Source organism: Lygodium microphyllum, chromosome 23, assembly GCF_053477565.2.
Source record: "Lygodium microphyllum isolate KBCC chromosome 23, Lygodium_microphyllum_v1.1.10, whole genome shotgun sequence".
Lineage (NCBI taxonomy): Eukaryota > Viridiplantae > Streptophyta > Polypodiopsida > Schizaeales > Lygodiaceae > Lygodium > Lygodium microphyllum.
The window spans coordinates 24,073,315-24,100,326 of NC_141157.1; the positions used below are offsets into that span (position 1 = coordinate 24,073,315).

A 27,012-nucleotide genomic window follows, 5' to 3' on the forward strand; every position below is an offset into this window, starting at 1 on the left:
GTTGACATCTATCTCTATTAGACTACCACAAAATAGGTTGTGGGGCATGTACCTCTTGTCTAAAATCATGGTCCTTGGCCATTGAATTATGAGTTATTGTTGGTTGTCTAGTTGTCTATATAGTAACAAGAAGCTCCTCCTGAAATTTTACCTTGCATACCTCAACAACTTGCTTAAGCTACTTATGCATTTTCTTCTCATAGAAAATAATATCATGGCTATGGATGACCTTTTGAGCCTTTGGATCCAATAGATGATAGCCCATCTCACCTACATCTCCATAGCCAAGAAAGATGCATTTCATGAGCTTAGGATCTAGCTTATTACACTTGTCCTTGGGAATATGGCAGAAACTCTCATAACTGAAGACACACAAATAAGCATATGATGGAGGTTTTCCACATCATATCTCCTTTGTAATTTGATTCAAGAGCAGTGCATGGGGATCGATCAATCAAATGTACAACAATAGTAACTACCTTAGCCCAAAAGTGTTGTAGTAAGCTTACTTGGTTAAGCATACTATGAATTTGCTCCTGAATTATCATATTTATGCACTCAACCATACCATTTTGGGGTGAGGTGTATAGAGTGGTCAATTAATACTTAATGTCCCTCTCATCACAAAAGTACTCAAAGGCTTTAGATATATACTCACTCCCATTGTTAGATTGTAGGCATTTCAACCTATACCTAGACTAGTCCTCAACAAAAGCAAGGCAATACTGAATATAGCTAAGAATTTTGACTTTTGCTTTATGGGGTATGTCCAGATGTTATGTAAGTAATCATCAATGAAGGTAATGAAATACTTTGCGTCACTTAACAACTTGTAGGGCATAGGTCCACGAACATAAAAATAAACAGGAGAGCCAGGGGCTCACCCATGTGCATAATGCTTGACTTCTTATGCGGACTATAGGTTTACCTTCCATAAAGACAATAATCACAAGAATCAAAATACTTATGGTCAGGGGACGAAAGATACTGCAAATGGATAAGCATTTTCATTCCCTCTAATGACATGTGTCCAAGGCAACAATGCCATAACAATACATGTGGTACTATAGCCACTACCAAAACATGGTCGATAGATCTAGATACAAGTAAGGGATAAAGAGTGCTAGACTTGGAACCTTGTGCTATAATGAGATTTCCATAGGTAAGCTTTCACGAGGAATCACCAAAAGATACAACATAACCGGCATCATCCCATTGTCCAACCGAAAGTAGGCTTTTAGTTTAAGCTAGAGCATGGCGTATATCATGCGAAGTAAATATCTTGCCTTAAGGAAATTGCAGCTAGACATCTCCAACCCCAACAATATCCAATGCCAAGTCATTACCCAATTTGACAGAATTGATCTTGATGAGAGGTAACATGAAATGGTGTCCCTAAATCAATCAGTCAACACTGAGCATAGGTAGACGAGGCATCAATTAACTATGAAACATCAATAAAAGAAGCTAAAAGTATGTAATCATCATTAGAATTAGTTTGCACGATATTAATCTCTTCAATCTTGACATTGAATTTACTAGTGACAATGATGCGATCATTATCTTTTCCTACACTTGACCCTTTCCCTTTTCCATGTGCTTGTCATCACACATTTTATGGCATTGTAGCCGAATATGACCCTACTTCTCACAATAATGACAAGTCAATGCTAACTTATAGCCATAGGACTTACTATGAGATTGTGCACGTGACTAAGAATAAGACTTATGAGAGTCTCTCCCACGACGATTATTACTACTCATACCATTATTACCTCTAATTGTCAAAGCATGATAACTACAAGAAGCATCAACAATCATATAGCCATACAAAAACCTCCACACATGCATTGCTTTGAAACCCTAAAAATATTCGATACTGCTTTTCCCACATCATGCATGGTTACATTGCAATAAGTCAATAATTGCACCACACTTAACAAAATGTGTATACATACGATGAACGTGTTATTCCCACCATTCAAAGAGTCACCCTAAATGAGTGCTATTGTTACAAATGAGAGTATAATGCACGAGAAACAAAATCACAATGATGATGGACAGTTGCAACAATGAATTTATGCTCACCTTGAGTCCTCAATAACGAGTGAAAAACCAAAAAACACTCAATGGAATTACCCACTTCAATATGTTATCGCAACGATCTTGGGTGAACATGAATTAAAGCATTGTGTAATTCATACCTGCAAACTAGCTCGAAGTTGGTCACTCAGATCTCGTTGGGTGCACAACAGGTTGCTGGAAGAGATGTGCATGCGAGACTTGTAGGGCTCACACAAGAGCGAGCTAGGGGCACCTACAATCTTGTGGATGAAAAAACAAAATATGTTAGCAAGCAGAATCAAGATTGGCTAATAGGAGTTGACTGCAATGGAAGGTGAATTGTCAATGTATGTAGAAATGAGATTGACTAATGGGAGCTAATTGCAATGGAAGAGGTGCACACACTATCACACAGTGCTATGTTCGATGGAGTCTTTGATTGTGCGATGGGGCATTTCAAAGGCTGTTGTGGCCTGGAGTGTAGATGGCGACAATGGAGGCATTAATAGATTGGAAGCAACATTGGGAAAAGGACATGCATACACAAGTGGAGGAGGCACACCATTTAACCTTCGCCTTGCACCATGAACACAAACTCTCCACGTGGTTATTGAGGAGAGTCCACTTCGCCAAGATGTAGTCGAAGATCCATTACTACGTTGGCTGTCTACTCACTCCACTTAACCCCCACATGACCATGTGCCGGGGGGGGGGGGGGGCGGGGGCGCTATCAGCCTATCATTGTAAAAAGCGCTTTGCAAGAACTAACTATCATGTGCGCGAGCATGTCTTTTGCGGGTCCGCCGAGAGAAGTAAGTATGATGACGTGATCAAAATCCTAGGTGGCATTTACGCATTCCCTGATTTGGTTTATGCCTCGAGCTCACAAGCTTCGCATCTCTTGTACGTTTCTCCTTTTGCTGCATCCAAGCGATGCCTCAGACCAACGGGTAGCGAGACCCACACCTTCGGCCAGCAGCCACAGCTATGGCGGCAGCTCGTCCCGGCGATTACTCGCACTTCAAGGCTACCGTCCCTCTCCATCGCGTCTCGGTACGTTGCCATTTCTGTATTCCGTGGAAGGCCTCTTCTTTCTCTCCTTCTCCTTAGGGTTTGCCGCTTCGTTTTCACCGATTTCCAAGCAGCGTTTATGAGGAAATGAAAAAGAAAATGTATCTTTCACTCCCTGGATCGTCTCCGTGATGGAAGCTTCTGATGATTCTTGGCAGGTGGGAACCAAAGAGTGGCGTTATTATGACTCCGGACCGAAGAATGTTCCGCCCCTCGTTTGTTTGCCAGGAACAGCAGGCACAGCAGATGTTTTCTACAAGCAAATCCTTTCTTTGTCTATGAAGGTATCGATGCCACTGATCTTAACTGAATGCTTGTGCATGCAAAAATGTTGAGAAGTATAGCTACCGGAATTTATCACACTTAAGCCTGCATGATATTTAATTTTGGGGAGGAAGGGAGCGGCTCACCACTGCCACCTGATTGTGCCCTGGAGCCTTTTTTTACTCAGTTTGGAAATTATTGAACCAGAAGACTTGAATTTCACCTTGAACTTTATTAAGCAATGTCCATTGCTCTCACAAACAAAATGTCAGAACTTTCTTGGATATTGGTCCATGGATGCCAGCTGCCCTTCAATCAGTCTCTGCATCTAGCATGGGAGGACAATGTAGTGGATCTTGGAAGAGACCATATTCCTATTTGACTGGGTTTGGATTGATTTCAAGAATGACTTAGAGGGTTGAGATGGCATACTGAGAATAGTCTAGGGTATGAGATCCCCAGAATGACTCAGGGGATCAATCTAGGATCTAGGGTATCTATATACTTAGGGTGTAGTCTTGGATATTTTGGCTAAGCATTTGTATTTGTGCCACATAATGGATATTGTGTTATTGGGCTGTTTGTATACAATGAAAGTAACAATTATGTTCTGAAGTAGAAGTTCTCATTCTACATTTTGCATCACGTATATGCATTTATAAGAGATATGCTGGATGCTTTTCCTTTGGAAAAATGTGTGAACAAGTTGGAAAGTGAATTGGATAGTGAAACAAAGGATATCGAAACTTAATGCAAGATCATCAGGATGCAGCATCGGGCCTTCTTACAGACAAAGTTGTGCTTATTGAGAATTGCAATCTATAACTTGTTTCTGTCTAAGGTGAAGCTGTCCAAAGCTTTGCGCACAGCCAAGTGACAACATCTAGATTAACATCCCCATCTGTAGGGAGGATCTTGGATTGTTTCTCTTTGGAAGACAAACATGTATGGCCAGTTGATCCTTGTCAAAATCTGTATTGGACCCCTGCAAACTAATGAAAGCAAACAAAAAGCATGTTCTGCCAGAATATGCTGAAACACTAGTGCAATCATGTTGCTTGGTCACAAGGTAGAGAATTAATCCGAAACAAAGTTATAAAGGGCAATGTGATCTTTGTCTTTTTGGAAGTATACAGGCTAATGATAACTTTTTAATACATATGCAACATTGTGATTCAGTGGTTCCATTAAGAGCTCTTATCCTTCAGCAAAGGTCACACAGATGACTCTTTTTTTTTGGGGGGGGGGGGGGGGAGAGGAGGATTGGGGCTATTGCCTACATCATTTTCATCAGACAAGGCCTTTTTTTTTTTCTTTTTGCCAAAGCAGGGCTGATCTACATCTATTTAGACCATTCTGTTTCATTCACTGGTTGTTACAGAATTTCTTTCTTGAGTTGTTCAAAGGCTATTCAGTTCTTTTTTACTGAATTTGAATTGTTTGCAATAGAGTGTTTCTTTAAGCTCTTCAAAGAATGTTTTGCTCCTAAAAAAAAAAGAATTTCCTAGTCACAAAGGAGATTTCACTTTGGGACTGAACATCAGGAATAGTTGCTTCTTCCTGTTCGTGTCCCTGCTTCCCGGAGTTTCCTCACTCCTTGTCTCGAGTGTCCAGGCCCTGCACGTGATTGCACAGTATGGAAACAAGAAAACCTAGAGAGAGAAGAAGAATTCAAATGGTGATGAAGGAAACAAGTATTGGTCTGAAATGCAAAGAAGGCTGTGTACAGTCAGCCCTTGCACGTGTGGCCACTGCCATGCAGAGGCAGGAGAGAGAATTTAATTGAGGGGAGAGGAGAGAGAAGATGGCAATTATTGAAGAAGACGATGATCACAACAGCATGAAGGAGAAGAGAAGATTGAATGTCATAAAGAGTAGGAAGAAGTGAGAGGCCATGAATAGGTGTAATCAACTGGCCGACTCGCTGCCCAACAATGGGCCAACCTGCAAATGCAGGTCCAACTGCATTAAATTATGATGCTTGGGCCATAAAATGGTTGCCCTGACCAAAGAGGTTGCCCAAGTCTGCCTGCCCACCAGCTGTCCTGCCTAGGACTGAAGTGTGCTGCTAGCATAATGCAAGAGAATGTTTTACTGGTTGCTGGAATGCCGTGGGGGACTGCGAGACAGAGAGCAGGTCTGAGAAGACCATGGATAGATCTGTGCAGGCTTGAGAAACCCTGATCACCACTTGACATGCCTAGGATGAAGGCAGTTGTCACAAATAAAGGACTGATGGAAAAATAAAAGATGGAGTAGCAGAGGGGAACAGTTTGCAGAAGAGGAATCTTGAATGCTGCAAACAACCTTCTAAGAAAGCTCAAGGGTTTGTGATGGACTTGAGGGTACCAGAAGATCTGATGGAAGATCAGAAAATGCTGATGTTGATGTCTGTTGAAGAATCGATTTAGCCAAGTAGCTTGGCCCCCTCCCTAGATGAAAATTTGAAGAAATGGGTGGCTGAAACATGCCAATGGGAGTGGAGAGGCCTCAAATGGGTCACATAGAAGGTATTTACTTTGGAATGGATGAGCTAAATCACTAGCCCAATCAGAAGATGATAGCGAGAAGTCATCAAAGGTGTTGAAAGAGCACTCCTATCAGAGGTTGACATCAGGGACCAAAGGGCATGCTAGCAACAAGGAAGGATGGATCTAAGAAGAGGGAAAGTAGCCATTGCATGATGACAACTCCACATGAAAATGAAAAACCCTAAAAGAGCTCTTCATGATCTGGATATTCCCCTTTGAAAACGTAGGAAGCCGCTAAATCCACACCCACATCATTGACAAGGGTATCACCCTCTAAAAGGGATAGGGGGTTTGAGGGAACCACCAAAGGAGATGGTGGGGGATTGAAAGGAACTTGTGGGATGGATGTTGGCTCGTAAGAAATGGGCAAGGCAAGGGGGAGTCCATGGGGTACTTGTGGGATGGATGGTGGTCTGTAAGGAATGGGCGAGGCAAGGGGGAGATGCCGAGGGAAGGAACTTGTGGAATGGACGGTGGCGTATAAGAAATGGGCGAGGCAAGGGGGAGATGTTGAGGGAAGAAACTTGTGGGATGGACAATGGCCTAAAAGAAATGGCCCATGGGTAAGGCAAGGGGGAGATGCCAACAACTCTATTAAAGGGAGCAGAAGTAGGGGAATGGAGTCGATATAGCCCATGCTTTTGACGTCGTGTCAAGAGGACGGGACTTGAGGTAGCATCCTCCACAAACACTACTTGCTTAGTGAAGATAACCAAGGTACCGAGTTAGATAAGGCCATACATAGAGAGGAGATGAAAGCCTAAATGTGGAACATATGGGACTTCTACTATGCAATGCAAATGAGGATGATTAGGGAGTAATGGCATGGTACCCACACTATCAATGGGCACAATTGTAATGTCACTTGAGGCATTAAAGGCCTCTCCTACTGCATGGTGTTGAGCTAAATTGTGTCCCACATGCAAATCCCTAATTTGGGTGCCCCAAACTTTCTATAAATAGGTATGCAGCCCACCACTCTCCCTAATCTTGTTTTTGCAGATTTCAGGTCTTTTAGCTTGTTGCCCACATCCCGAACGTGGAGGACATCGCGGTCCAAGTTGTTGAGCTAACAGTATATTAGCTTCACTTAAATAGCCCCAAAACATGCTTAATTAAGGAAGAAACCTTGTTTATTTAAAAATAAATGCGTTCCTAGAGAGTGTATGTATCCCTTAAGCACAAACCCACTTGGGAGGGCCCAAATTTTCTATAAATAGGTATGTTGCCCTCCATTTAGCCCTAATCTCGTTTTTGCAGATTTCAAGTATTTTAGCTTGTTGCCCACACCTCGGACGCGGAGGGTATTGCGGTCCAAGCTGGCCATTGCTGTCTACAACAGTCTAGCACCTGTTTCTAGCACTACACTGTTCGGAGCTGATCTCAGCATGCTGACTGCTACTGCTGGTTTTACTTGTGTTTTTAGTCTTTCTCTCTCTTGTAGCATGAGGTTGCTGTTTTCTCTCTCTTGCAGCTAGCGCTTTTAGTATTTCTCTCTCCTCACCCTGGACACGGAGGATATCGCGGTCCAAGCTGGCCATTGTTGTCTACAATAGTCTGGCACCTGTTTCCAACCTACCACACACTGTTCAGAGCTGATTTCAGCATGTTGATTGCTATTGCTGGTTTTTCTTACGTTTTTAGGCTCTCTCTAGCAACCTTTGTTTGCTATTTTCTCTCTCTTACAACCAGTGTTTTTATAATTTCTCTCTTCTCATATGCGTTTTTAGTCTTTCTCTCTCCTCATCTGCGTTTTTAGTATTTCTCTCTCTTGCATGGCCATCTGCATCAGATTTAGCCTTTCTTGGCTGGATTTGTTGGTGTTCGACATATGGAGGTTGCCTTACCGTGATTTGGGATTCGTTTGGAGTATGATACACTCTCTAGATCATTATCCTTGCCCTGATCCTTGAGATATGGGAGTTTGAGATACAGTATTCATGCACTACATAGTGTGTTTGCTGTATGAGCATTGTATATTCAATAGTCATATCACTTCATTCATTCTCTGTATTCATTGTCTCTAAGTTACCCTAACTGTAACCGTGTTTTTCTATTAGTTTGTGCTTTGTCGTACGGTGTTATTTGTGTTTTTGTGTTAGGATATTTCTTCACATGATATCAGAACCAAGTTCTTTGAGAGAAACTGAGGCCTTGATTTGAAAGCTCTACACAAGAAGCAAGAACAACAGAAGGGTAGATGACTTCGAACACTACTTCTACACCACTTCTCACATCTGAGCTAAATCCATCGAGAAACGAGAGGGAGTGGGCCTCACAACTTGCTTCACAAGCTCCTGACATGGCCGGACAGCCATTGGACTACCATGGAGTTCCACGATCTTACGAAATCACTGCGGTTGAGTTCGATCTCATTTTGATGCACAGAGCCTAGTAGCAGATAGAAGGTAAGTCTGAATTTCATTCTTTAGATTCGGTGCACCGATCTACTGACCATGCAAGGAGGGTGGAATCTCTACTTAGGATTGGCCATCCGCAAGTGGAAACTAGCTTAGAGTATACTCCATTGCCTTTATACTTATTCTCTCCAGTGCCAGGTATGTCTACCATTTTAGATTCTGTTAATGATGATTCCCCTTCTCCTATTGGTATGGATGATTTTCATGACGAAGGATGTATGTAAAACAATTTTTGGTTTATGAGTAATGAGGAAGACATGTATTTCTTTATGAACTCAAGACTAGGTAAGCAGTTAAAACAAGAAACTGTGAGTACTCCTTCCTGTTCTTTTCCTTCAAACAAGTTTGTTTTGAAAGGTCAAAATGAAGTAGTGCATCTTCATCATCGTTTTTTGAATTTAATACATTTAATGGATAAAAGAAACCCACATTATTTTCCACATTTGCAGCTATCACAAATTCATTTCACTCCCTCCCATTCCATCCTGTTATTCTGCTGCCACATCCTGTCAGTCTCCATTAAGTGCACTGCATGTTGCTTCTCATGTAGGATCACATGTGCTTTCATTCATCACACTGGGGGGTTCTTCAAACTTAGGCATAACCGTTAGGACCTTATCTCTTCCTTAGGTGGGTGATGTTTCACTTTTTCCTCACACACTTTCGAGATTATTGTAGCCTGGGTATTCCCCCTAATCTCTTTCGAGTGTGGATCAGTTGGTGCCACAGTTTGTCTCCATGGCATTACCTAGTGGACCCTCTGGTCATTATGTTGTGTCTTAGTCAACATTTGGACAGGGCTTATGTGTCCCAATGCCTTCACCTCATAGTTACTTGGAACGGGAACGGGAACGGGACCCCGTGGAATGGGGGAACGTCCAAGGTGGGGGAACCAGAATTGGGTGGAACGACACATGTCTTAAGTGCCTTAAATATGCCCTGCATGACCAAGTTGCCCCAAAGAATGTCCCTCTAATTACCCCAATACCCCTCAATGCTCCAAATTGACCCGAATGTCCCAAAATTGACTCGATTATCCCCACAGCTCCAAATTGCTCTAAATTGCCGCAATTATTCTAGTTTCCCTTGAAATTAGACAACATAAATGGATGATTACCTTGAAATTGAGAATAGGCTGAAATTTGATTGTGATTTGCAAGAGTTCATAATGCATCAAATTTGAGCTTTGCATGGACTCCTAATTGGCTTGTGGGTTGTCTTGACACTTTGAATATTCAATGAGAGAGAGAGAGAGAGAGAGAGAGAGAGAGAGAGAGAGAGAGAGAGAGAAATGAAATGATATATTAACGTCTACAAAAGGCCAGAATGACCTATGAGACCATGAGTTACAACATGTGGTAGGAGTGTGATACAAGCAAAAAGAAAAAATGTGGAAAAATGTAAATTTTTGGTCAACATGCCTGGAATGGCCGTTCTAAATAGGGAACGGCAAGGAATGATAGGGAATGGCCCAGGGAACTGCAGGGAACATTTCCTGGCCGTTTCACCTCCTCCAAGGATCTGGAACGCGTTAAACCGTTCCTACAGGCCGGAACGGCCGTTCCTTGTTTCAATGCTTCACCTCCACTAGCATCTTATGGAAACATTCATGTTTCAATGCCTTCGCATCAATTGGCATTCATTGGACACTCATAGCCTATTTTTGCCTACGCACCTTGTCCCTCTTCTCCTTATCAAACACCTCCACCATGACCACGACCACCATCTTATCCTCCACATCCATCTTATGCCACATTCCCGATACCTCATGATTCTACCTCATCTTCCGCCAAGCATGCATTCAATGACAAGACTCCTTTTAACAGGTCAAACTTTACAACTTTGTTGAACTTGATGAGACATGTCCTTGACTCACATAACCTATGGGATCTTGTGCAGGGATTGAAAGCCCAACCCGATCCTGTACATGTTCCATACGAGGTCGTCCACTTATGGAAGGCTAGGAATGCCTCCGCTATTGTTGAGTTGATGCAGAGCTTATTGCCCGAGTTTCATTCCTAGCTTCAACATTTTGACTTAGCGTCAGAGCAATTGGCACATTTGACTGACCGTTATGCGGGATCCGCCGAATAAATCTTGACTATGAGCTTTAGAACTTTAAAATCTTTTACAGGGATGGCTTGAAAGTCAAGTTGGTTGAGTATCGACGTCTTCTTGCCGAATTCTCCATTAGAGGGACTTCTAAGTGCTCTGCCGATTAGGTCACATTATTTCTTAACAAGTTACCGCGTAAATACTTCAATTTTGTGTAGCAAGTGGTTTCTCTCCCCAATTTACCTACATTCTATGAATTTGAATGTAAGGTATTGTATTATGTATGGTTGTTCGATCGGTTTCATATGAATAATCCCTCAGAGGGGGCTCTTGTTGCTTATTCTCAGAAGGGGCAGCAAGAGAAGGGCAAACTAAAAGAAACTTCAAATCAAAGTCAAAATCAAAATCAAAATCAAGTAAGTGAATCAAAAGGAAACTCTCAGTCTCAACTCAAACTCGGATGGTGGAATGTACCTAAGAAGAATAGGTATTGGTAACATTGTCAAAAGGCTGGCCATTTTGACGAGGAGTGTTGATCAAAAGGCAAGAGGCATAACACCAAAACCCAAGTCACATACCCTCGCCCCTTAGTTGAGCAACCTTCCTCAAGGAGAGAGGGTGATGGCAAGGGGCAATGGAAAGGTCAGACCCACATTGCCACCTGTCAGCCATCTTAGTTGACAACGTTCTCAACTCGAGAGGGCTTGTCTGATTGGTTTACGTAGGTCCACATTGTCTCCATAGAGACATCCGATGTGAGTCTTGTCCACATTTGTGAGTTGACTCCCAACGAGGTTACCGTAGAGGCCCACTCGTCATAGCCGAGCATATCATCACCTGTTTGGATTGTGGATAGTGGAGCTACACATCACATGACTCCTATAGAGGATGTCTTCCATACCCGAGCTCCTGCAATCGGGCAGGTCCGCATAGGAAACAACTCCTCGATCAAGATCTAGGCTTAAGGTTGTGTCAGTTTTACCATTGACAAGGGTTCGGATCTGGCTTTGCTGGACAATGTATACTACGTTCCTTAGCTTGGGGTGAACTTACTATCTGTTCAGCAACTTTATCGGTTGGGGTGAGCAATTTTCTTTATAGCGACTAGAGTCGAGGTCCTTGACTCTGAGATTGGTTTAGTGATTGCTTGTGATGAGGCATAGCCTAATGGCCTATACCACATGACCTATTTTTTTACCGAGCCGATAGCCGAGGGCTCTGTGTTCCACAGTTTCCCGGCGTTAGCCACATCTCGGGAGCCTACAAACAATGTGCATCTTCGGCATTTCCACCTAGGGCATCTGGGCTATAACTCTCTTTAGGAGTTGTCTCACCGTGAGATGGTCGAGGCGTTTTCTCGCTTGAAGCTAGCTTGAGATGTTTGTAAAGCATGTCAGCTCAGGAAGCAGCATCGTATCCCATTTCCTCAGCAGTCTATACATAGAGCTGAGGCACCTCTTAGATTGATTCAGGTTGATTTTTGTGGGTCCACATCCTCAGTTGCCTTGAATGGCGCATTGTACTTCTTTTTGATAGTTGATCATCATTTGAGATACATGTGGACGTGCTTCCTCAAGCATAAGTCCTATGCTTTCACATATTTCTCTACTTGGTTGCTGCTGGTTTATAACTAGACTGGTCATTATGTTGGTTGCATGAGGAGTGATAGTGGTTGTGAGTTTATCTCCCATGAGTTTTCCGAGTTTATACAACAACATGGCATCTCTTGCCAGCTCACCTCTATCAACTCCCCCTCTCAGAATGGAGTCGTAGAGCGTTAGAACTAGATAGTCATGGAAATGACACGTTCTATGTTGTTCTTAGCAAAGCTCCCTGAGCACCTTTAGGTTGAGGTTGCTAACACTATGATGTACAGCCTCAACCGGTCCTCTAATGTGGCTCTTCCTCAAAATACCCTATATGAGGCATTCTTTGGCTCTCAACCCATCATATCCCACTCCAGAGTCTTCGGGTGTTGTGCATACACATAGACACGCCTGATGATAAAATAGAGAAACATCTTTGGTTAATTCATACTAGGCTAGGCTTAGCTTACTCAGTCAGCATCCTCAGTTAGTATTTGACAACATCTAGGATGTCACATTGGATTGCATGTCTTCGTGTGTTGCGTTATTTATGGTGTACTTATTCTTATGGCCTCACTTATGGTTTTGGTTTATGCTTGTAAAATTGCAGCTGATACACTTGATGTTTGTGGTCCCACGAGGACATGAGCACTTAGAGGTGATCTATATTTTGTCAGCTTTACAAATGACTACTCATGTTATACTTGGGTATATGGGTTGAAGGCAAAATTTGATGTACTTACCCTCCATCCATCTTTGTAGGACTTCATAGGCCACTAGGCAGCTAACAAGCACCCTTCGTCTAATGTCTTGGCCCCTCTAGGGTGGGATGCCTTGGGATAAAACTGGGTTGGCCTTCCTTTCTAGCCGTGTTTTGGGCTTGAGAGGGGATGTTGAGCTAAAAATTGTATTAGATGCTGATTAGCTTCTTAAACAGCCCCAAAACATGCTTGATTAATAAAAACCCTAAAACGAGGAGCAATTCAAGAGAGTTTTTGTGCAAACCGTAATTTAGGAGGGTGGGTCCACATCTATGAATAAATAGGTTACTCACCATTCAACCAATCCTTTCGTGTAGGTTTCTCACTCTATTGAGTAGATTTCAGCCATCAATCACCTACCATCTATTGTCCAGCCATCACCAACTACAGGCTATCACCATCCTGTCCTAGGCCACTTGTTTCCAGCCATTGCTTTGCTCTATGGAGGTCTCCATTTGCTGTGTCATCATAGCAACTGATCTACCTACGTTTTTTGCATTTGGTGCCAGGCGACAAGTTGCTACCATCTCTTTCGCCATGTGACTGCTGTAGTACCTCTGTTTTGATTGTCTAGTAGGCCGACTACATCGGCGTACCCCTCTCCTGTTGTCGCGTGACAGTTCTTTGCCTTCGGTGATTAGTTTTCAGCTTACCCTAGTGGTACACTGTTGGATTTACCAAATTTTAGTCTTTGACTGTTGTGTTTTGGTGACCAGCCTACTGCCCTTCATTATGCAGTACTCTCTTATCTCCGACTGGTGGTGACAACACTTGGGATTTGTCCCTGGTGGATGTCACATTACGACACTCTACTACCGTGCTCTTGAGCATTTTGTACACTCTTACATCCATTTACTACATTAATTCATTCACTTTAGAGTTATTCTCTCTTAGTTTGTGTTTGTGTTTTTGCATTTTGAGTTTTAAGTTTTATGTTGAGTTTAGAGTTTGAGTTTTGCACGTCATTGTTTGTGTCTTTGTCGTGGTTGTACACTCCGTGCTTCCTCAGTGCAAACCCTAGTAGTTTCTTCACACCCGTTGTGGTGTGTGCAGTGATATGAGGTATCTGATAGTGAAAGGTGAATGGTAGAAGGATATGGTGATGTAGCGGTTGAAGTGGGTGGGTTTTGAAATGATAAATATGAATTAAATGGAGTTTAATTAATGGTGGAAATTGAAATGAAGATAATGATGGGGAATGCAACAAAGAAGCACCATATCCATTTTGATTTTGAGAAACAAAATTGAAAGAAGGAAAGGTAGAAGAAGGGTTATTGGTCTTTTTTCTTGTAATCACCCTTCTTGTACTGAGATATATGAGTGAATCTTCAATGGGAGATTTTTCATGATGAACATATGGCACTTTAGCTTCAACTTAATCTTCACCAAAATGTTACAAAGGTAGTGAAGCAAAAGAAATAGAAGGGACAAAAGTAGGAACTTGAGTAGCTTGCACCAAAGTAGGAGAGAGAGGTTGAAAGTAGGGGATATACTCTAGATCTGTTTCTCCAAAAGGGGGCCCCATCTCTAACGGAGGTCTCGGCGTCCGTGCAACATCATTTGATTTATGTGCAACATCTGATGAGAAAGAATCACGTATACCTTCTTTGCACAACTTTTGTTTAGAGGCTTGCCTTCAAAGTTCTTTGGACCTCCTAGCTTTGTGAGCCAAGATCAGGTAGTAGCTTCTCATTTGTGATGGAATATTGATGCATTTATCCAAAGTAATCAAAAGGATCTCCAGCCGTGTTGGAACCTTGCAGAGTTGGTAGTGGATGCCACTCTTGCTTAGTTCTTGGCATAGGCTCCTTTGGGGATTGAGTAGTTGTGGAAGTGTTCAATGTCATCTTCCCTTTTGTAGTTCCTACTTCTGAGGTAAGCTTTCTAATTAAGGGCCTAGGTTTCTTCAACGAGTATCTAGCTATGATACCATGTGAAGAAATGCTCTACCATAGAAAACACAAAAATAATTGTACGACAAACACACAGACTGATAAAGGAACATAGGGTTAGGCTAACGCAAAGACAGAATGCAATGAATAATATTAAATGAATATTGAAAAGAATACAATGAATATTGACCCCCAAACTTCCACGTCTTGAGGATCGGAGCAAAGAGTATGAGCTAGAGGGTGTGTTGTACTCTTGTGCATCCTGAAATTCAGCATGCAGCCTCCCCATGTGTTTGGCAGCAGTAAACATAGTAGTAGGATCCTGGATCAGTGACATATGAGCAGAAGACGGATAGGAAACTGCAAAGGCAGCATAGGATGATGATGTGGCAGTTGGTGATGGTCCCAAACAGCAATACGCAGCAAGAAAGAGAAATCATCACAAGCGGCAATAGGATGGTGAGAATGCAAGCTGTTGGATGTTGCCAGTTGGTGGCGACAGCTGGCTTAGGCAAAACGAAACTTGTTGGGTGATGTGCAGCAGTATACGCAAGCTTTGGAGGGTGGGCAGCCGCCACCTTGATGATCAGCAGGGTGATAATAGCTGGAAACAGTCAGAATAACCTGTGGTGGATGGTTGAGAAATAGGCACTTGATGGTAGAAGACAATGGTGGACAGCTTCCTATTTATAGAAAGTTTGCGTTCTCCCAATTAGGGTTTGTGCTTATGGGACACAGGAACATGTTATTTTTAAATAAAATGTTTAATCCACTAACTAATTGAGTTTTGGGGCTGTTTTAATAAAGCTAATGCATTTTTAGCTCAACAGGTATCACCCTGACTATGGTGTTTATTGGTTTGCCTTGTTTGTACGGCTCGCCACGTCATCCAACATTACTACTTTTTGGTGTAGCAACGATCACTTGTTCCTTATTGATAAATTTCCATTGTTTTGCTGGCTGTTAATATTGATGTGGCTCCCATTGCTGGGTTTGGTACTGCTAGACATATCTAGAGGCTGTATGCTATGTTTCGGGATCCGTCAAAGTACAACACTCTCTTTAGCTCATACTCCCGTGTCTCGATCCTAGAGACACGGGAGTTCGGGGGTCAACATTTCACCTTTGCAGAGCGTGTTTGTTGCATTGAGTATTGTATATATACAATATTCATTCGTCTTCATTGTAATTTGTCTCCAGGTTACCCTAACCCTAACTGTGTACTTTATTAGTCTGTGCTTTGTCATACGATTGTGGTTGTTATTTGTCGACGAGTATTTCTTTATGTGGTTTCAGAGCTAGGTGCTCAAAGAATAAACCTAGGCTTTTGATTGGAGAGCTCGTCATTAGAAACAAGTTCACATAGGGAAAATGACTTTTGAACACTTCCACACCCCTTCAGTCTCAAGAACCCTCCATGCAAAGGCCCAAGCAAGAGTGGGCCTCATGGCTTGCTTTGTAAGGATTTGATAGAGGAGGAGAGGCATCGAACTACCATGGAGTCCATATACCGTATGAGATTACACGAGTTGAGTTTGATCATGTCCTTATGCATGAGACTCAACTGCTACTGGCACGTAAACTTACGCTATTTCCTTCAGACTCGGTGCACAGATCTATTGATTTTGCAAGAAGAATACACACTCCATGTGGGATAGGCCATTCCATTGGAGAAACCAACATGGAACACTAGCCTCTATTCAAGGGTTTGAGACCTTCTGATCACTTCCAATCATTTTTTGTTAGCTTATTGGGCAGCTGCGGGGCAAAATCTTAAATTATTATTTTACATACCTAGGACAAATCACATTGTGCGGTCCACCTGCGAAATAACATGAAGTAAGCAGCTCTCATGTAAATACCTTTTAATCTAGTACAAAGGAATCAGAGCTGGCCAATTGACGTACCGGGCAGCTTATGTTACAACTGCCTTCGCATGAAGTTGAGTTTCTAGTAATCTACGAAATGCACAATTCCATTTCTTACTAGGAATGGATAGTGATGATTTACATTTGAATGTAGACGAATTGGAACTAATAAGACAGGCAATGGGTCTCACATATGCAGAGAAGTCACAATTAGTGAAGGAGGCTGAAGAGGCTCGACCAACTTCTACGGACCAGACATAAATATGCACATATCCCTTTGAGCATCCATAACACACCTGCATAGGCACATTTTATACTCCTACTTATACACGCGTGTACCAAGCCAGTTACCTTTAGTGCTTCCAATACACCCTACCAAATTGACTTTGTGTGTAGTGTACCCACACACGTATATCTACGTGTATGTGTGCAGGCATATAATACAAGGGAGGGAGCCAGTTTTGTTCACTATATTATGTGGGTACTCAGTATGTAGATCACATCTGTTTTTTATGAATGTACTTACCTATGCACTTGCACATCCACACATGTATATCCGCATAAGTATGTGCATGTGTATGATAGGAGGGAGGAAGGGAGTTTCGTTCACTATATTATGTGGTTACTCAGTATGTAGATCACACTTGTTTTTAAATGAATATAGAGCTTGAGGACCAAGGCTTGTATAGATCTCATATTTGTTCTCATTTCTTGTAGGGTTTCCGAGTGATTGCTGCAGATGCTCCACCTGTGTGGAGCCATCAGGAATGGGTTAGCTCATTTGAAAAGTTCCTTGACACAATTAGTGTCCATCATGTACGTTTGCTGTTTTAAAAGCAAGAAGAATGGAAAAAAATGCAAGAAGACAATAAACCAGCAATTATCATCATTATGTCTAAATATTTTACTCGACGTGTATCTAATTTAATAGGATATAACAGTAAAGGTTAGTCATAATCTGTCTGGCTGTTTTTGTGAAAGGCTAATTGATTATTCAAAGGTTCTTAATGGTTTCATTATGGAATGCTTAAAACCTTCAGAAGGTCTATATGGACGTCTACATTTTGTTGCTTTTGGTCACCAATGCCTGGATTGAAATGTCTTTACAAGACTTTCAGTCAGCAAAGACATACATTCAGGGAAGGGCTGGAAACAGTTATGCTAACCGAGGGTGTGCACCCAAAGGGGACAAAAAGTAGATGTGGCCCAAATGGAGCTGATATATCACTGTACTCCTTTTGATTAACACATAGGATGGAGATGAGGGTCAAAAGTGTAAACCTACCTAAACCAAATGCTTAATGAGGCATCCTATGCACAAATATGATAAATGTTCTCATTTTCACCACCTGTATCTTATCATTGCAGTACCATCTCTTATGCTTCCAATCTGTCTATCTGTACCAATGTTATCAGGCCAATCATTAGTGTAAGTAGCCTAGGCTGTATTTGCTTAGCCTCAAAAACCAATGGTGGCACATCTTTGCAAGGCCGAATGCCAAATCTCTATATGTGAGAAACATGGGCCTTCAGTCCCATGATATACCAGTCTGCGTTTAAACACAAAATATGTCCATTATCTCAACATACTTGGTACCCCTGCTAGAAAGGGAAGTATGTGCACACGGCATTTGCAAGTAATCCCACAGGAATAGATCAGCACTTACAGACTCTGGTTTCACACCCACCGTTTACCCGAATTATAATTTGATTTATTCATTGCAGACTAAAAGTCTGTCCAAACATTGGGCCAAAGTTTCTGGCACAATCTCAGATTTATCGTGAAGAAAGAAAGTCAAGTTTTGAGTGAAGAAGTAAGAATTTACAGAAGAAATTTGCTGGCTTATGAGGTAAGCCGAATGGTTCCAACTTTGGGAAGTGTGACAATGATAACATTGATTGATCTCATCAAAAGACTTGTTTTTGGAGGCAGAAGTGGACTTCGGATTAAATTGTCATTTATTTGTTTTGAGGAGTTGTTTATGGAAAGGGGCTTACGCAGCTATAGGTTCTTGTTTTCTTTTTCAGATTGCCAGATGATTTTTAGAAAACCTACCACATTTCATCGTATGCTCTCACATGTTCTAATAAATGTAAAACCTGCTTTGGTCATTGTAAAGTTGAGTGCCTGCCAGCTGTTGGACACTCGACTGTTGTCATGCTACTATGGGATGAACTTTCATACCAAGTGGGTTTTGTCAGAATCAAAAGCAGATATTATTGTCATTCATAGTGGTACTTTCTTATGACTTTCAAACATTATCTTGAAGGAATGCATTCTTCTGTATAGGATTGTTTTGATTTTTGTTCCTTACAGGGGGACACTTGTCCCCTACTCTTGGAAACATTGTCATGTGGGAATGGCTAAGAGCACCTTGGTTGTGTGCCTGCTCTATCTTTTCGAATTTTGTACTTTCACAATGACCTTTTTTCCCAAGAAAAGAAACCTATCAATAACACCTTGGAGAATATTCCCCTGATCAAGTACATCACAAATATAATGGTTGTGTGCATAACCAATTTGGTGGGCTATAATACCAGACCATCTGAGAGGCGGTATAAATGGTGCATGAGTCCCATGTTTGTAGCAAGGCCTCCCTTCTTCTCCTCATTCTCTCAGAGCTTCCTTGCATCGTCTCTCATCTCTCACGAAGAGTGTGGATAATCTCTGTCCAAATTCTCGAAAGTGTCTCTGCTATGGATACATCTTGAAGGTTTGTTGCATGGCTGCAGCTTGCATCCAAATGTGCTAGGCTATGATATTGGTGATCAACTCCCATATGTTTCATTGGTCATAAATGTCAATGGTAACATTAGGAGCTAAGCATTAATTGGTTAATTAATACCAATTCAGGGACCAATTAATGCATAGGACCTCTTCTTGGGAATCAAAGTGGCTTAGCGAATTTAACTATGGACGTGTATTTTGAAATTTTTGGGTAGGGACAAAGGGCTGAAATGAATTTTTAGAATGTTAAATTCTAAACAATTTTCAAATAGTTGAAAATTCAAGTAGAATGTTGCCCTTTGATAAAACCTTTTCATGCAAGTGGGGGAAAGGCTATTTGAGGCTAGCTGATCCACCGTTTTGGAGGTTGAAAGGAGTAAGAGAGAGACCAACCTGCTGTAGGCACCTATTTTGGAAGCTGTTCGAGTCACTAGGGAGTGTATTGAATGCAGGCAATGGCTGATCAACTGTTATATCCTTGAACATTTGGATGGGTCACTATGCTCATTTTTGGCTCTTGCGTGCATCTCGAGGTGCATTCAAGTTGCTAGTTCCTGTCAACATGCATCCTAAGGTGACATTTCATCAGATTTTCAGGCTGTTAGTACAAAATCTCTCCAATCTCTCAGAATTTCTTCGTGGAAATTTGGAGCTTTCACTTGGCACTCATCCCAAAGCAGGAAACAGGTGCTGCAATAGCATTATCTTGTGGTTTTTGTCAAATTGGTAGAGAAACGCATTTCGAGGCAAGTGCAGTAGTATAGCACTGAATTGCTGTAAATTGCAAATTGGGTGCTGTTTTGTCTGGGCATGCTTTTCGAGGAGATTGATAGTTTTGATAGTTTTATATTTGCATTAGTATCCCATGTTGAGATTTTGGTACTCAGTTGAGTACTATATGAGTATGTCTATGTGTCACAATCTCTAGGGTTTGTGGTGAAAGTGAAAGAGCGCACATCGTTTACAAGTTGCATAATAAAGCTCTTTATGGATTAAAACAAGCTCCTTGTGCATGGTATGCTAAGGTTGATGCTTATTTGGGCAGCTTTGCTTTCACAAATAGTCCAACTACACCCACTGTACATTAAGAATGGAGGGGAACCTATTGGTTATCATTCTATTTGTGGATGATATGCTGCTCACTGGACTAAAAGACAACAAAAGTACAGATTTCAAGACTAAATTGAAACATGCCGTTGCTTTGTCAAATATGGGTGGTTACACTACTATTTGGGGTTTCAATTTACCCAAAATCAGCATGGCATCATTGTGTTGCAATCATAGTATGTGGATAAGCTTTTGCATAGGTTTAACATACAAGATTGCGAACCTATGTGCACTCCTATCAAGCTAGGGATAAACCTGTCCATACATGATTGCGAAAATATGTATGATGCTGCAATTTATAGTCAATTGCCTTATTTGCATTTTCAACACACGTCCCGACATATAGTTTGTAGTATTCTAGCTGAGCAGGTTTATGCACAGCTCATGGATGGTACATTGACGAGTTGTCAAGTGGATATTTGAAAGGTACTTAGTTATATGCTTTATTATTTCCTTGGGTTGGAGGGGGAGGGGAAGGGTAGAAGAGTTGCACCTATAGGCTTACAACAATTTAGATTGGGCTGCTTATGCATTTCGTGGATAATAAACAACCTACAATGTCTACCTTGTCTTGTGAGGCTGAGTAGAGGGAAATTTTCACAGCAATAGTGGAGTGTGTATGGCTGCGTTGATTGTTGGCTAATCTACAGATTGTATTGAAGGATTCTTCACACATTCTTTTTGACAATCAAAGTGCTACTGCAATGGTGTGGAATCTTGTGTTTCATGCTTGCATGAAATACATTAAGATACATTACCATTATGTCAAAGAGAGATGCTATGCAAGAGAGAGGAGTTTGATGTATATTCCTCCACAGGAAAATATTGTGGATATTTTCACCAAAGCACTACCTTGTGAGAAGTTTGAGGCTTTTTGAAAGTCCTTGAACTTGCTACCCTTTGGTGATTGAGCTTCCTGTATGTCCATCACATTGGTATTGTAGGGGGGTGTTAGAATTTGCCAATTCTATGGACAGTGCCCAATGTTTTAGTCAGCTAGTTTGCAGGGCAAACACAACTAAGTTAATAAGTGTATCACCACATTTAGACTTAGTACTAGAGTTAGTTGGCTTCGGTTGAGTTAAGGGGTAGGTCTACCTTAGACTTGAGGTTGTATTCATTTTGTCACTTTTAGTTTAGCAAGTACACTCTATTGTTTTCATCTCACACTATCTGTTGCTCATTCTCTCATTTCTCTCTTCATAGCTAGTGCATTTCTCACAGCAAGAGATGTCAGCATCATCAGAGTTTTCAATTGAAAATGAGATGGGTTAAGTTACTTTATCTACTAGTGGCAGTGGCTTTGGCTCTATTGATAGCTGCGAGTAGCTACTAGCTACACATTTATTACGTCATGATTGATGTGGATTGGAACTAGATTTTGGTTGTAGTTTATACTAACCATGAGCTTTAAGTTTAAACTCAAGAGTCTTTGACTCTTTTCTCACATTTGCTATGTTTTTGTTATTTTCTATGTATGATGATGCTATCATGAGTCATTAGTATATCTTTTACTTTTACTTTGAAGTTTGCATTACGTTAAAGCTATTTTTATACATATGTTGTTGTGTATAGAATCATGGTTTAGTATGTATACTATAGTCTATGATTTATGAATCATGAATGCTAATTTTCAAATGAGTAAAATCAAGATGAAATGGATGTTTATATTCTAGGCTTTAAACTTTTGACTCTAGAGTTTAGAATCTAGGTACTAGTAACTATATATATATATATAATCATTCATAATTATAATTACTATAATTTATATTTTTTGACGTCTTGAAGTCTCAGGTGGCAAGCAAAACAAAATACAAAACCAAACCTCGAAATCTCGAAACGTGAAATAGGATGAAACGCTTCTTGTGACTATGCTTTTAGTTGATCTTAGTGTGAGATAACACTCACCCACTTGTATTTGTATTGAAAGTTAGAGTACCATGGCATTTTTAAGGAATCTAGTGTTTCATACTTGCATTGAGCACATTGAGGTGCATTCATTATGCCAGGGAGAGATGTTGGGAATAAAGGGTCATTGTGCCTTTTACGGTATTTGGGTGGGAGTGGTTAGGAGGTACATGGCATGTCCTGGCAAAAACCAATGGGAAGCAATGAAGGGTATCATGAGATACCTAAAGGGCACAAAGGATTTGTGCATGTGCTTTGGGAAGCATAAGTCATTTGTTGTTGGCTTCACAGATGCAGACCAGCTGTTCATTCTGATTGTAGGAAGTCCACTTCAGGATATGTGTTCATGTTCATAGGAGGAGTAGTCTCTTGGATATCCAGGCTGTAGAAGTGTGTTAGATTATCTATGATAGAGACAGAGTATGTGGTTGCCATTGAGGCATGCAAGGAGGCTTTATGGCTTTCAGGTTTGGTGAGAGAGCTTAGCATTATAGAGGTTCCTATCCTCCACTGTGATAGTTAGAGTGCTATTATGCTAGCACGGAATCTTGTCTTTCATGCAAAGACAAAGCACATACAAGTGAAGTATCATTTTATTAGGGATGTACTTGATAGTGAGAGCATTGAGCTTGTCAAGGTACATACGGATGATAACCCTGCAGATCTTCTCACGAATGGTCTTTTAGTAGAGCAGTTTGCTCATTGCCGCCAGATGATGGGGGTTGGATAGTATATGTGTATTTCAGCTTTGTACATACATAGACTTAGTTGATTTTTTCTCTACCTTTAGGCATGTTGCCTTTAGGTAGGAGGTTGTTGGGAATAAAGGGTCACCATGCCTTTTATGGTGTTTGGGTGTGCACACATCCTTACATATGTACTACATATATATTAAAAAAAAAAAAAAAAACCTAGAGTGATACACTTCGTCATTATACCCACATTGAGTCTTGTACTCTCTCTCTCTCACTCTCTGCTCGGCATGCACTCTCTCACTGTGCATATCTCAGCATCACGTGTTTCGATCTTGGCACACTCGCTAACAAGAGGCTCTGTGCTACGGAGATTGAACTATTTTATATAGCTACACAGATAATTTAGCAGATGTATTTACTAAGGCTCTTTTGAGAGAAAAGTTTGAAGTCATTTGCAAGGTGTCAGATTTACTGCAACTTGGGGATTGATTTGTCATTCCTTGTATTTCACATCATTCATTTAGAGGTTTGTTATAGTCATTGTGTCCTCCATTGTTTGGGTGTGAACGCTTTCTTATCCACGGATACTTTTAATCTTCTAGTTGGAGAAATGTATTTTCCTTGTGTTAACACCCACTTTGAGTGTGGTACTATGGTATCTTAGGGATTGTACCCTCATTCATACTCTCTCAATAGTGGACGTGACCTTCCAACACACCCTTCTTCTCTCTTTCTATTCACTGTTCACTATGAGTGTGTCTTTGCGTGTGGATGCGATGAGTTTTCTCATGACAAAATTGTGAGAAATACACTCATTTTGTCACCCGTGAGACCTACATGTCATACCATTGGATGTATTTCCCCTTCGACACTCTAAGGTTGACAGCTTTGGGTGCTGGTCACATGTTTACTGATTGCTAGTTGTTCGTACATACCCTGCATTGTGCAGGATATCCTTGGTAGTTACAGTTTGTAGTTTGTCGGTGATAGCTCATACTTGTCTTTGATTTCTTATTACTGTACTCTATTTTCAGCATGCTGTACTTGTAGTTCTTTACACTATTTACGAGAGTAGTTACCTTGTCTTGATAGTTTCTTGACTACAATTTATGGACAGCTCATTATTTTGTCAATACCTCTTGTTTCCGGCTTGATTTAGCAATGGTTTTGGGTCTGATTTGTAGGAAATTACAACAGCTTGTTTTTCCCTTTTGTGCACTTTCTTGGTCTCATTATGATTGGTAGTTCTCACGACAATACTATCTTCAATATTGAGATATTGGATAGGACCAACTATAGCTATTGGAAGACCTAGATATGGCAGGTTTTAGTTCAGAAATTGCAGGTTAGACCACTCAAAAATGGGGTACCGAACCCGTAAACATTGTGGCTAAGGATTGGGATGAATTGGATGAGCTATGCAAGTCCACAATCATGTTATCACTCTCTAAGCAGGTTTACTACAATACTGTGACTGAAAATCAGACTGCATATAAGATTTGGACACAGATTAAGAATCATTGTGACATTTAGCTTCACAGGTTATTAAGTTCAAGGATATTTCTGCTTAGTACTCTACTTGAGTCGCGGAACACTTTCCGTATGGCTCTATGTGCTAAGGATGGGCTGAAATGCAGGATGTTGAGAGTGTCCTCCAAGTAGAAGAGGTGAAGAGAAAAAATGTAGATGCTTCCTATATGTTACATGCATTGGCTATGAGATACTGGTAGGATGGAAATGGCTATGAGACTCTCAAAGGTTTCAATCTAGGACACGTGGACAATCTTGCAGCAAGTCCTATGGCCATAGGTTTGGTTTTACTTGTCATTATTGTGGGAAGCGGGTCATATTCGGCCACAATGCCATAAAATGTGCGAAGACAAGCGCAAGGAAAAGGGAAAATGTAAAGTGTAGGAAAAGAATGATAATCACAGCATTATGCCTAGCAAGTTTAGTATTAAGATTTAGGAGATTAATGTGGTGTAGCTTGATGTATTTGATGATCTTATATTGACACTCTTTTCCTTGGATGCTTTATAGTTGACTGATGGTTTGTTAGGATATACAAAGTATTGGTTGACAGATTCAGAGGCTTTCTTTCATGTGACATCTCATAGAGAGTGGTTTCACTCTTATCGTAGTATGATTGGATCTGTCTATTTGGGTAATGACCTGGCATTGGAGATAGTTGGTATTGGTGATGTCTCGCTGCGTTTTGGTTTAGGCAGCATGTTTACTCTTCATGATGTACATCATGTACCGGCTCTCACAAAGAGCCTTATCTCTACTGGCACCTTGATGTAGGTTATGTTGTCTCTGTCGGTGATTTCTCATGGAAGATTACCCATGGGAATCTTGTTATTGCACATGGTGCTAAGTCTAGTACCCTTATAGTGACAGTCTCTTCCTTGGATGCTTCACAGTTGAGTGATGCTTTCAACATATACTCAGTGTTGATTGATAGATTCGAGGACTTTCTTTTATGTGACCCCTCATAGAGAGTGGTTTTACTCGTGTTGTAGTATGATTGGATTTGTTCGTTTGGGTAATGACCTAGGATAGGAGACAGTTGGTATTGGTGATATTCTGTTGTGTTTTGGTTCAGGTAGCATGTTCACTCTTCATGATGTATGCCATGTACTAGCTCTCACGAAGAGCCTTATCTCTGTTGGCACCTTGGATTATGCATGTTATGCTATCTCCTTTCGTGATTCCTCATGGAAGATTACCTGTGGGAATCTTGTTATTGCACGTGGTGCTAAGTCTAGTACCCTCTATCCCTTGTATTTGGGTTAGTTGATTGTGTTTTGGCTATGGTTGCAGTTCCATATATATCTCTTTGGCATTGCTGCCTTGGGCATATAACTTTGAAGGGAATGAAAATGCTTACTAGTTTGCAGTATCTTCCATTCCTAAACTAAAAGTGTTTTGAGTCTTGTAATCATTATTTATATGGCATGTAGACACGTAGTACACATAAGAAGTCCGGTATGAAGTACATGGGTGAACCTTTGCTCTTGTTCATTTGGATGTATGTGGTCCCATGCCCTGTCAATCGCTAAGTGGTGCAAAGTATTGGGTGTAGAGTCCCTTCGGGTGTAAAGTCCCATTAATCTCCGTATGAATACTTACGGGTGTGAATACATCCTTAATTGTATCCTAACATATAAATACATTTTTATTCTTAGTGTATTGGAATACATTGGAATATTCATGTTGGATTCCCTCACTCTCACTCTTAGCTTGGTTCTTGCTCATTCACTCCATTGCACTGTGACACAACAAATTGGTATTAGAGCTCCGGTATGTGTTTGTGCTTCCCAAGAAGTGCGAGTTAGGTTTGCATGTGAGAAAAAACTCACTTTTGCATAGGAGTCGATAGCTATCAGGCGACTGTGAATGTATGGTAGCATGGCAATACGTGTGCAGGCACTCAGGTATAGTAGGTTGACAGGCAATCCCAGTGTGAGGCGACTGTCAGCGTCGCACGACGTAGGGGCTGCGGGTGACGGGCGACCAACACATTTCACGTGAGGCCAGCAACGGTGCAGGCCAGGTCGATGCTGATAGCACGTGAGGAGGCGACGGCTTGTAATCAAGCGGTGACAAGGTGAGGCACGCGTACGTAGGTCGAGCACAGGGCCACGTCAATGCCTCGACAGGCCCGTTTTCTTTCCTTTTTTTTTCTTATGCAATTTTTTTTCTCCTCCCTTACGGGGTGTTCACGTCCACAAGCATTGTGTGCCATCTTGGCTGAAAATTTTGGGGCTTTTCCTGGATTTGGGAATTGTGATTCAGAATAGGAAAATCTGACCTAGAAATCGCAAAAATTGTGCACATTGGCTCTAAAAATTTTGGGGCTTTTCTTATATCAGTGAAATTTTGCTCAACTGAGCCAAATTTACTGACATTGGTGCACATTGGGACTTGAGAAATTTGGGGCTTTTGCAAGATTTTGGATTTTTAAAAAAATTTTACCCATTTTATGCTCTCGGGATCATGTATTAATGCAATTGGGGCAGATTGGTCAGTAAAATTTTGGGGCTTTTGCTGAAATTTGAG

General features: G+C 41.2%; 1 protein-coding gene across 2 annotated transcripts in view; it reads left to right on the forward strand.

The window, feature by feature from the left end:
- Positions 1-2,894: 2,894 nt before the first annotated feature.
- The window catches only part of LOC148015974 (alpha/beta-Hydrolases superfamily protein), an 88,472-nt gene continuing 64,354 nt past the window's right edge, over positions 2,895-27,012 (forward strand). The window contains exons 1-3 of one of the 2 annotated variants that reach the window (XM_087664463.1): positions 2,895-3,117; positions 3,294-3,419; positions 17,230-17,328. In XM_087664463.1, the coding sequence (XP_087520589.1) occupies positions 3,052-3,117; positions 3,294-3,419; positions 17,230-17,328 (291 nt within the window). In that variant the 5' untranslated portion in view covers positions 2,895-3,051. The remainder of the gene's footprint in view (positions 3,118-3,293; positions 3,420-17,229; positions 17,329-27,012) is intronic. The other variant, XM_087664462.1, reaches the window with a different exon arrangement.